At 32.9% G+C, this 12,954-nt stretch overlaps 1 protein-coding gene across 1 annotated transcript; it reads right to left on the bottom strand.

The window, feature by feature from the left end:
• Positions 1-6,658: 6,658 nt before the first annotated feature.
• LOC145037647 (RING/FYVE/PHD zinc finger superfamily protein) lies at positions 6,659-12,118 on the bottom strand. Its single transcript, XM_078986343.1, has 5 exons — positions 11,577-12,118; positions 10,182-10,308; positions 9,658-9,873; positions 8,339-8,944; positions 6,659-7,616 (listed from the first exon to the last, which is right to left on the bottom strand). Exons 1-5 carry the CDS (start codon positions 11,896-11,898, stop codon positions 6,830-6,832), a joined length of 2,058 nt encoding a protein of 685 aa, XP_078842469.1. The 5' UTR covers positions 11,899-12,118; the 3' UTR covers positions 6,659-6,829.
• Between the last annotated feature and the right edge of the window lie 836 nt (positions 12,119-12,954).

Below are 12,954 nucleotides of genomic sequence, written 5' to 3'. Positions count from 1 at the left end.
CATAAACTAGTAAATACATTCTGAAAGAATACACAAAATCGATTCTTGAACTAATAATATATCAAAAAATTACATTGTATGATTGTGATTCATTGAATAATAACAAACATTCTAAAAGAATAAACAAGTATAATTCTTAAAAAATAACAACATTCTTAAAAAATGAGTGTGATCATTCTTTAATTCATTCTTAAACCCTTTCCTATCAGGTCTTCAATCCATTCTTGAAGCCTTTTCTACCAGAAATTCATTGCCAAGTAATTTGTAGTGATATACTTGTAAAACCTGCACATTAAACATACAAATAATTAACTACAATTCTATCAGAATATAACAAATAATATTCTTACAAAATAAACTATTCTGCAAGAATATTCTTTAAGAATTTGTATTATCAAGAATATACCCAACAAACAAAATAAGGAACTAGAATCAACCTATTCTGACAGAATAAGGAACTAACATTCTTCGGGTTCCATGTGTTTCTTCTCGATATGCTCAATGTATTTAACTGCAAATTCTGACAGAATAAGGAACTAGCATCAACCTATTGTTATAAAAATGGCATCCAACCCAATCTAAATTGAGTTGTATAGTTCTGAAAAGAATAAGGAACAAAGTGAAGTAAAAACATTAATGATTTTTAACTATTTTTTCATTGAGGCATTTTATCGAACACATGGAGGCCATGACAGAACGTTGTTTCAAGAAATTACCTGTGATCAGATTAAGCATATCATGCAGGCTAGCACCAAGTTCCTTTGGCATGGCTTCTAACAAGGGTATCAATGGACGAAACTGTGACCCATTCAAACATGTAGCTGCAAAGGAGACAGACACTGTTAATCGCATATGTTAATGGTGGAAAAAAGAAAATTTTGATCAATTGAAACACACACACACACCTGAGATAAAGTTCTCATTTCATATTTCACTCTCAAAATCTGTCTTGACCAATTCTTCAATGCCTTCAATGAAACCCGTCTGCGTTTCTTCCTGTAATCCCTTAAATTACCTGAAGCACATGCCTCTGTGATGAAGTTCAAGGTGCTGTTTTTAGTATCCCTCCAGAAACTGTAAAGAACAATGATGTTTTCATTCTCTAATGTCTGTAACAATTTGATTTATGAAAAGAGTCTCTTGAGAACAGATGGATCTCCACCGAAGCTTCTTAGTTTTACTTGGTTCCATGCCACATCTCTTCCGATCAAATCCCCTGTACACCTTCTTCACTACACCAGCGCCTAACAAATCATTGTATCTCCCAAATTCAATCGAAAGTTAATGAGTACAAAATTCAATCAAAACATCGAAAGTGAAAGACCTGATTGAGATAACGAAGAGTGTAAATTAGGAAAAGTGAACCTGAAACGTGAACAATGACCGCCAACCTCCTCCGCCTACAACTGTCGGCGCTTCTCGGGTTCTGCGAGTGAAATCACGGCGGCGATTGCTGCGACCGAGCCGCCTCCGATGACTGCTAGTGTTGTTCCCTCAAATGTGTCGGCTCCTAGTGCGGATACAGTTAGGGTTCTTCGATTGTTTAGTTTGTAGGATTTAAGATTAGGATTAGAGAATTGTGTGGTGGTGAAAGAGACATTGTGGGAGTCCGATGAGAGCGTAGGATCCCTTAAATAAAGGGATATCAGTTGTTAATTTTGGATATTCATTAATACATATATATATATATATATATATATATATATATATATATATATATATATATATATATATATATATATATATGTAGTTATTACAAATTTTGGGGGCCCAAGATTTGACGAGGCCCGGAGCGGTCGCCCAACTTGCCCTCCCTCTACGGTTGGCCTTATCTAAGATCATGGAGTTCTGCAAGACCGATGTCCGACGACCAAACCATAGATTCCAGTGGCGGAATCAGTGTCAAAGTAAACGGGCACCACAAAAAATTGCATAATATACAAAAACAAATAACCTAAATTATTTTAGGGGAGACCATATTTTTTATAGGGTATCACCACAACATAAAACAAATTTTTTCGAAAATTTGAAGTGCATCCTTGGTTACCCCAAGCTCTATATTGGATCTGTCTATGTAGATCTTGTCATTGCTTTGGTTATTTACCAGCAAATATAAAATCCAAATCAAGTTCTAAAATACTTTTTAATTGTAGTCTAACAATCGAAAGACTTAAACATGAGAATTGATATGGGCCACTTTACAAAAAAATTGAAACTATGTCTCTCCGATTTACAAGATTTACTATCAGATGGTATCCCTTCCGCTAATTAACTACATCCAACCTCACTCTAGTGAAGTCGAACGTCCTAAAATTTTGAATTTGGTGCTTGATAAGCTCAATCCTAAAGCTTTCATAAAGAAACTGTTTGAGTCGGAAGATAAATGTATGTAGGTTGAACCACTACTTACCCTATGCTCCACTCTTCACAATTGTGCCACCAAGAATGGGATGATGTCACCGATCCAATTAAGGTTGGTAGCTTGATTTAGGTTGCTTCATGTGGTCAAATCTAAATGGTTGTTCACACTCTTTTTTCACACTATAGTTATTAGGGATAAAATTGGTGCAGTACAAGTCTTAATATTCTAAACCATATATCGTACCAATTATAATTGGTGTGTAAATTTTGTACCAATTATAGTTGGTGTGTAAATTTTGCTACAATTACTGTACAAAGTACATAGTTGGTACCAACTTGTTTGACTACCAATAACTTTGGTTGATATATATTGGTAATGGTATATATCAAAATGTATGTAGGTTATGAGAATTTGGGTTTTTTATTATTGAGCATTGTAAAATGTGAATGGGGGTTTTGTGAATAAGTATTTTGTAATTGTTGAGATTGAAATATCGATTCAAAAAATATTTATTAATTTCTATCGTGACTTAAAAAGTTGAAAAGTTGAGGAAAATGAGATACGCTAATATGAGTTTAAATTTTAAACATTAGGTAAATATTAATACGAAAGCTCTTAAAATTCTAAACACCAAACATATATATATATATATATATATATATATATATATATATATATATATATATATATATATATATATATTGAATTTTTTGTTATGGTAATACTGTAATATTGGAACTTTATATAACTACCGTAGCATGATTACTTAATTGGTATAGTAATACCAACTATAAATGTTGACTATCAAACATATTGGTTAGCAACGTTTTTTGTTCGGTTGATAATATGTTGGTTGGTTTATCGTGATATATATTTGGGTTATAGTGAGTGAATTGATGGAATAGGCTCATTGGTATGGCTTTTATACATCTAATGAAATCAACATTTTTCACCCGCCTACACCACCTCTTGGATGGTTGTTCGATGACACTTTTGTGGTGACTTCGCATGGTCAAATCCAAAGCTTTAATTTGTCGATTTTGAAAACTAGAGCTACAAATTGGTGGTAGAATCTAAAACCAAGATGAAGGTAAAGACAATTGAGGTTCTTTTGGGTTAAGAGAATAAAGGAAAGGTTTCTTTGGTGTTTCTCTAATGCAGACTTCCAACGGGAGGTGGTTTAGTGACAGGATGGTGGTTCTCCGATTAAGGCATAATTTATGGAAGATTAAAACGGTGAGAGAGGGGGGAGGGGGGAGAGAGAGAGAGAGAGAGAGAGAGAGAGAGAGAGAGAGTGTGTGTGTGTGTGTGTATGTTTCACTATTTGTGTTGTGTGTTTGTCTGTGAGTGACGTGATGGATGCATATGTATGAAGTGTAAGGTGTAATGTGGGTCCATCTGCATCGTATCAATAATTTACTTTTTACAGTATAACATAAAAATAAATTTAAACATAGAAAATGCTATTTAGGGCAATATAGTCCTTTTTAGACAGTTCCGTAGTTCGGGACAAATTTCAAAAAAAAAAAAGGTCGGAACAAAATGCAAGTTACGCCAAACCACAGAGAGTATTAGTGTAATTTACTTGAGAAATATTTTGATGTGTTTATAAAATCCCTTGTGATTATGAAAAAAAAAAAAAAATTACCGCGTGCATTTATCTAGTAATTTGTGGTAGTAAATCTAATCACATGGAATTATTTATTAATTTGTGATCTAACAAGTATAGAATATATTCTTCTATTAAGTGTAGCCACCGAGGCTGCTCATGTGAATTAATGCTATATTGACTTATTGATGGTTATCTAATTCGTTGTTGACTCCAACCTATTGAAGACGGTCTTCAAGATCAAATCTTTGTACCAAGTGGAGTTGATGTTCTATATTGACTCGTTGATGGTTATCTGGTTTGCTGCTGACCCCATCGTATTGAAGACGGTTTTCAAGATCAAATGTTTATAACAACTATTAGGCGAATTCTCATGAATATAGTAATCGACAATATTTGATCTACAAGATCAAATGTTTATACCAAATTTTAGGCGAATTCTTATGGATTGTAAAAATAGAATTATATAGTTAAAACAATAATGTTTAAGAAACTATGATTTAATGGATATAGGTGTAAGAACCATGTATTACATTGGTTCATTTTAAAGAAAAAAATATATGAAATATTAAACATTTGAGAAGTTTGAATTTATAAGAAAAAAATAAAAAATATATTAAATTATTAAAATTAAATTGTTTGTTTTTCTTTTAAATTAAACAAATAATTTAGAAAAATAAACAAAAGAAACTAATGAAACTTTAACTTAGAAAATTTGAAAATAGAAGAAAATTAATTAATGAAATTGATATGCATTTATTATAATTATTACATTTAAATATTATGGGGAAATTAATAAAATGAATAAAAACCACAAAGTGTCATGTGGAAAAACAAATTAAAAATAACCACAAAATAACATGTGACCAAATCAATAAAAGTGTGATATGTGGTAAAAGGTTTTTTATTTATTAGGAATGACGAATTTCAGTAACAGATAAAACTTACAGTTTGAGTAAATTACAATTTTGGTCCCTGTGGTTTGGTCAAATTCGTACATTCAATCCATCCTTTGAAAATTTTACAAGGTGCATCCCTGTAGTTTAAAGAAATTGCACTGCACATCCTTAATCCAATTAAAAAAAAATACCATTTTATCCTTCATTTTATATATTTCTTTTTCATAAATAAATATACTTTGTTATCGCGTTTTCAATTTTTTTGGTGTTTTCATTTGATCCTACTCCTATATATATATATATATATATATATATATATATATATATATATATATATATATATATATATATATATATATATATATATATATATATATATATATATATATATATATATATATAGGAAAAAGTGAATATACCCTTAAAGGTATATAAGCTTATGTACCCAAACATACAATAATACATCGTTTTGTTTGATATATTCATTATAGTATTGTTAAACTTCAACCCTAACGTGATTTACTTTCAAAATATTCGAAATTTCACTATTATCATTCACTTACATCACATATTTTTGCCGAACACCTACTAGGCTATATATATTGTAGTTGAAAATGAAAATTATATATGAGGAAGATAAATGTGTAATTATCAAAATATTGGAAGTAAATCAAGTTAGAAGTTAATTATAAGAACATTGGACAATTAGAATGTATTATATGATACAAAACGATGTAGTATGATGAGTTTGGGTACCTAAGCTTATATACCCTTAAGGGTATATTCACTTTTCTCATATATATATATATATATATATATATATATATATATATATATATATATATATATATATATATATATATATATATATATATATATATATATATATATATATATATATGGTGTGTGGGGCATAATTTCATTGCAAGTTTAGTTTCGTTGCATAATTTCATTGTTCCGTCCTCATTTAGTGGCATTTCACCTTTTCAATCACTTTTTAGGATGGATTGATTCATTAGTTAATTCGGAAGGTAATTGCTTATTTTTTAAAATATTTGTGTATGTTTTATTAGGTGCAAGTGTGATTTTGTGCATAGAGAAGGCATTGTCTGAAGCTCAAGATGTTAAAGAACATAATGCTTTCACACACCCCTAGCTGATACTAAATTAGGCATTTTTATTCATGTTATTTGTTCTATTATTTTCTTTATATTGAATATTATCATTTGATCTTTAATTACATTAATTAAGTCCTTCAATATTTTTGAGTAAACATATGGTATCAACGACATGATTTTAAGGGTTTGATAAATAAAAACGTAAAACTACTTATTTTCAAATAAGATAAAAGAAATAAAAAAAACGTTTGACCATTTAATTGTTAAAAAGATTGAAGAAATATTTGATAAAGGAATTTTTGTTTTTTTTTTTTTTGGATTTTTCAATTTCCGAGATTGAAAGTTTATTTGGTTTTATACGGCATATACATTGAGCTTAAAATTTATGTATTGACGAAATTAAAGAACAAATTGTGAGATAAAATAGGAATCTACTTAGGCTATAAGCATCGAGTAGGAAAAGTTTTTGAGAGTATTGAATAGTTACATTTGGCAATAACGAGGTTTAGATAAAGACATGGTAAATAACTAAATATTGAAGATGAAACTCTGTTATCTTCCACAATTATCCACCCCCTTAACTTAAAGTCTTAAACCCTACGAGATCTTTATCTTAATGCCTAAATAATCATTATTTCGCATAAAAACATTAAAAACAAAAAGAAAAAAATTACGATCAAGGACGAGTGTTTTTATTGCAGAGGCTATAACCCAAAAGTCCCAAATATTTACACCTTTTCAAAGCCTCCCAACACCAAAATCCCATCCAAAACTAAAACATTATTTAAAACAAAAAAAGAATATACAAAAAAAAAAAACCCAACCCCACAATAAAAAAACATCAACCACCACCACCACGATTCACCGCCCTACCACCACCACCATCGCCGCCACATTTACAACAAACAAACTTCACCGGAACCGAACACAAGTCATCAATCCCCACACACCTCGTGTGTTGCCACACCCCACACCCATCACACGCCAACATCCTCTCTCCATCATCATCCTTCGCCCCACACCGACAATCCAACGTCCACGTCTCCACCCCTCTCTCCATCCGGTACCGAGTCAACCCACTCTTCCCGTTCCCGTTCCCAACACACTTCCCACTAACTGTAATTGTATTAATATTATTATTATTATTATTATTTGAGCCGATTAAGAGCTTGATTTGGGTGGACTCATCGACACCTCCATATCCAACGAGCTCATCGGCTTCAAACCTTCTAAGAAGTAAATAAACATCTTGGAAAGCTTTCGAGGATTCGGTTTTTAAGTCATGGATTGTTGCGTTTGAAGAAAGGATTAGGTGTTCGGGAGGTGGGTTAATTGTGGTTGGTTCTTCCGTGAGTTGGAGTTTGCAGTTTAGGATTAGGGAATGCGGGTTTGAGTTTGGGAATTGGTGTTCGGGGTGGTAGTTTTTTACAAATTGTTTGCAGTCGAGGATTTTTTGGGCGGAGGAGGTTTGGTTTTGGTTTGTTATGTGATGTGGTGTTGTGTGTTGAGGATGGAGTAATGATTCGTATAAGAATCTTAGATCTCGTAATAAATGATCTTCTGAAGGGCAGTTTGGGAATTTTGGATTGTTGGTCATCGAGATAGAATTCACGCTTCCCGGTTCCAACCTATATTGATTACTTTCTTGTTTTAGTATTTTACTTTCGAAATCGACAAAATATAACATAAATAAATGAAGGAATAATGACATAAAAGCGCTTAAGTTTGATAGAAATGTACGAATTTGACCTTTTGTGGATTTTAGGTTCACAAAAACCGGATGCTTGCAACTTTTTTTCAATTTTACCCTTTTTTGTATTTCAAGTATATTAAAAAACCTTAGGATGCATTCGGTTATGGAAAACTGTTTTAATTTTCCAAAAAAAATGTTCAAAAAATAGAGTTTAGTTTTCATTTTAGTTTTCAATTAAAAATTTAGAAAACATGTTTGGTTGGAACTGGTGGAATTTTTATTTTCTATCTCTGAAATTCTGGAAAACTATAAAAATCACTTTTCTAATTTACATACAATTTGGAAAAACAGAAAATTTTCATTTTCTTGGAAAATTTTTGAAAACCTTCGGTTTTACCTTTTTTTAAAAGCCCTTAAGTTTGGTTTTTCGATTCATTAGAGCCCTTAAGTTAGACAGAAATTGTTCGCTTTTACCATGTAAATTTAGAAAAAAGGTAATTAAAAAAAAAAGTTGCAAGCATCCGGGTTTAGTAACCTAAAATCCGCAAAAGGGTAAATCTGCATAATTTTTTGTAACTTAAGGGCTTTTATCTCATTATCCCATAAATGAAAAAGGGATGCTATAATAAAAAACTTAAAACAAAATTTAGAACTAACCGATATTCAATAGAACCGGAATCCGGATTCAAACGCGCATTAACCACCATCTCATCCGCCGCTTGTTTCCCTTTCAACTCCTTAAGACAATAATCCAAAAGCTCAGGCCGACCCACCCGACAGACCGCCCCACGTAGGGACCGCCAACTAACCCAAGCGGACCCACTAACCGCACGTAAAACCCTAAACATTGCCTCCTCAACACGCAGTATATCACCCATACTCCACGCACACAACACCCTCGAATCACTCAATTTAGCCTTCTTTGAAGAGCGAAAATCGGCCTTGTTGGCATCGTGTATTAGGGTTGTTAGGTATTGGAAAAGGTCTCGAAAAGTTAGGAGTTTGTGATCGGATAAGGATTGGTAGAAGGAAATTGAATCTTGGAGATGTGTTCTTGGTTTCCGGGGTTGGTGTGATAAGGTGGATAAGGGTGTGTTTGCTAGGGTTTCGATAGCAGTGTTGTAGGCTTCGAGGGTAATTCCGTAACTTCCCGCACCGAATTTGTAACCCCAGTCTCCGTACCATGGATGACCCTTGATTATTGAGTGGAGCAGTCGGAAGTCTAAACCGTATTTTTTTGATACGTCCATGACACTCACTTGTCTGTGTCATTGAAATACAGAGTAATTTTGTTAGAATTGGGTTGATTTTGATAGATTTTTTGAAGTGCAAGGTCATAAGAAAAAAAAAATTGAAGTGTTTTTTTTAAATTGAGTTGGGGTTTTTTGTATGAAAACTAAACGGAAGTATATGTTGTTTGATTAACTATTTAGGGTTTTTTTAGTTTCCATTGCACTCCAATTAGTTTGACCAATTTCTTAGTGATTAAACAAACCATTATACCAATCACAACTGTTTAAAAGTACCATTTTTCGGTCACTGTGTGTTCAAAAAAAACTTTACAATTAAAAAAAACACACACACACACATAACTTACTTTCATCTTATTATCTCACTTTAGTCACTGAACTATTATTAGTGAAATTGCCTTGTGATTTTCTAAATGCCACTATACCAAAACCAGAAAAATGGATTCTTAAAACAGTTAAAAAAACAGGATAATTTTAATCAGTCAGCAAAGAAAACAGTTTAAGTAACCAAAAACAAGAAAATGGTGAAAGTACAAGTGCTTTACAGTATTTTACTACTAAACAATTGGAAAATTCAATAAACTTGTTATTCATTCTATTATTGATTTTGACTTTGAAAAATCCTTGTATTCAACTTCAATTTTTATTGCTTTATGCAACTGAAAAACCCAAAAATGGAAGAAAAAAAAATAACAAAAACACAACTAAAATGGAGAGATTCCTAACCTGACTCCAAGAACTTTACAAAGTCGATCCCAAAAGTCCATGATATGAGTGCCTGAAAGGACCCTCGACCCACCTTCTCTCCCATTGACTCTAAGAAGATGTCCATAACCATTTACATGAACTACACCATGCAAAAGATGATTGGTGTCATCCAATTGGTTATACATCCAATCCTCTATATCTTCAGTAGTCATCACATGGTTACATGTCTTACACCTGCAAAACCTCAAAATCAATACACATACTCTTTGATAAATGATACATAATACACTCACTATTACTATGAAAGGATTGTATCTTTATATAACCTTTTAAAGAAACATTAAGAATGCATATGGACTTAATATACACCTTTAATAACTAACACAAGTATTTTTAACTTTGGATTATATATATAGCACTAATTAGATGCTTAGGAAGTTAGGATACATGGTTTATATTTATGATTTTGGTTTCTTTGTGTAGAATTTACATGAGATAACAAGAAATACAAAGACACACATACACACACACAGAGAGCAGACCTTGAGTCAGATAAATGGAGGGAAGCACCACAACCAGCACATGACTTGTTGTAACCACCAATGGAAGCCCCATCACCCTTTATTATGAAATGGTATCTCTTTCCACATACAGGATTCCCGCTCCACCCTTCATATACATATAACAATCCAGTTATACCAAGCCTTTGTATACATTAAGTGGATTATTCTTTATAACACAATAGCTCTTTCAAGCCTAATCGCCAAAATACAACATAAATGAAATAAACACAATGAATAAAACACAGATTCATCTTATCTGAGAGAAAGTGTCATTTTTCATCGGATTTATGCAATGTTTGAGCACGTAAAACCTAATAACACAAGAATCAACTAGCAATTTCGGATTGAAACTAGACCAAAGCAAAATGACTTGGAATTATCGACAAATCGCTGCCTAAACACTACGAATAAACAAATTCAGACGAGATCAGAGAGATCGGAGAGAACTTGGCACTAATGAGTACAGATACAGCAGAATTTGCCGCCGGAAAAACGATGATGCCTGAACAGAACGCCGGTGATTCTGAAACAAATACCATGTCGATGATTGGCGAAGAAATCACCGATCAATCAGCATCGATCTTCGGACCCTTGACTAGATCTAGTACCTAAATTTAATTAATCATTCAAGGAGGGAGATGGAAATACGATCTGGGAATTTCAAGGAGAATACGCTAATGGAAACGTAAAGATGGAGATAGATAGAAAATGGAAAGAGGTAAAGACAAGGTGAAAGAACGATTCTCAAGAAAAACTCAATACGACGTAGGAATGACATAAATATACCAAAAAATTAAATATTTATGAATAAAACAAAATAAATACAATAATGTAATACCAAATTTATTAAATAAAAAAATATATCATATCTAAAAAATCAAGTGATTAAAAATCAATTTTGTTTCAACTTTTTTAGCTAAAAGTACGTGACTAAAAAGACACGTACCAAGCAAGAAGACCCACGAATGTCGTTAATGTCACCAAGTAATGTGTCAGCATCAATCATATCTACCCGGATGACAAACCCCCCACATGACCATGACTTTTAAATTATTATTATAATAAAACTGTTTATTTTATTATTTTATTAATAAAATATTTATTTTTATTATTAGTTTATCTTTGACAAAATTGATGATTAGCACTAATTAAGCTTCAGCAGCCATACAAATCGAAATTACCATCATTAATTAATCACCAATTTTCCCGCCAAGCCAGCTGGCAATATTAAAGACCCATTGAGAATACGAGAAATTTGAGATCTAATTTGATTTTGGATATTTCGAGAACGCAACAACCAACCAAAAGCAAGAAAACATGCAAAAGATGACCGAGTCAAAATGAATCGGATTCGGTCGAGTTGAGTTAACTCACCAACAACTCGGCACTGATCGCAATAAACCGACCTAGATCTGATCACGTCTTCCTCCACCACATCGAGGCAAACAGACGCATCGCCACCGCCCACGGCGGAGCTCGTCTGTTCCCCAACCCGGAACAGGATCTGCCACGTCATCAGGTGCGGTAGGAGAGACGACGGCGGGGGTAGGAGCGCGTGCCGTAGCAAAAACTCACGGACGCTGGTACGGAAAGGGGCCGTCGGCGTCAAATCGCCGGAGGGGAAAGTTAGAAAATCGTTGAGGTCGGCGGTTACTCTTCTTTTCATCCTCTTTAATGGACGGCCGTTGACGACCATTATTTGAAACGTCAGATCCCGGCGTGTGAAAAAGGAATCAAAAACGTCGTACACTGGAATGAAGAAGAAATTGTTGGAAAGAGAAAAGGGAATTTGTGAAAAGGAAAAGAGGCGTAAATTAGGGCTTGAAGTATTGGTTGATTTAATGGAGTCGTGCGAGAGGGGGAATAAAATCGAAGGAGTAGAGTCGGTTTCGGAGGTGGAGAGAGTCAAGTGCTATGAAAACGATTCTTTAAAGGGATTTTGAATTTATCCGTTTGACGATTTATGGCAACTTCATTAATCTAATCAATTAGATTTAAATCAAATTTCAACTTACACCTTAATCATTAAGTTTCAATAGTATTTAAAATATTCATATTTATGGGAAATTGAGTGATCTAACTATTAATTATTGTGATTTACTTTTTTAAATTACATGTTTGAAAATTTTTTAAAATTAATCATCTTCTTCTCCAGGATTAATGTATTTGGTATGACCCATGCCGATTGGGATTGGGTTCTCGATATATACCATTACAAAAGCTATTATGGAATGCATACATAAATATCATCATATTTCGAACTAAGTGGGCAAAAAACCCATCGGATTTGATTCCGATGGGTTTGAGCTTTTGTGGTTTTTAATTGATCCGAAACACGAAGAACATGTTCGAAAGGTTACTGCGCCCAAATTATATAGTTTTTAGTGTTAGTAAAGACCAAAGTATTAGAGAATTAGTTTTTTTACTGTCTTGTGTTATTCCACAATGAAAATTAGTAGTTGGAACAAACATAACAGAACACATTGAACATGTTGGAAATGCAACAAACTACATCGGAATCCGAAGAACAAGTCTGCAATGTTCAACACAGTGTGTTCCAGATAACCAGTTACATACCATAATTATTTTGAAATTAAATTTTCTTTGTTTTTTTTCCAGCATGACAATGTATTTATACTTCTCTCAATATTTTGCAAACCCGCAATTGTTGTGAATATTCTTACTAAACCAAGAGCCTAACTGCCATACGAGGCTATGTTCCGAAAGAAGTGTTTTTGTAGGTAGTTTGATA

The sequence above is a fragment of the Lactuca saligna genome, chromosome 3, assembly GCF_052625555.1.
Source record: "Lactuca saligna cultivar CGN05327 chromosome 3, ASM5262555v1, whole genome shotgun sequence".
NCBI classification, from domain to species: domain Eukaryota; kingdom Viridiplantae; phylum Streptophyta; class Magnoliopsida; order Asterales; family Asteraceae; genus Lactuca; species Lactuca saligna.
Note: the sequence above shows the minus strand (reverse complement) of the source record. Positions and strands in the feature narration are given on the sequence as shown.

Excerpts from the sequence above, each read along its gene's own strand:
- LOC145037647 (XM_078986343.1), bottom strand. The coding sequence starts at position 11,898 with ATGGTCGTCAACGGCCGTCCATTAAAGAGGATGAAAAGAAGAGTAACC. Across the intron at positions 9,874-10,181 it reads CTCCATTTATCTGACTCAAG|GTGTAAGACATGTAACCATG; the intron begins GTCTGCTCTCTG and ends GAGGTTTTGCAG. Across the intron at positions 8,945-9,657 it reads TGTAAAGTTCTTGGAGTCAG|ACAAGTGAGTGTCATGGACG; the intron begins GTTAGGAATCTC and ends TCAATGACACAG.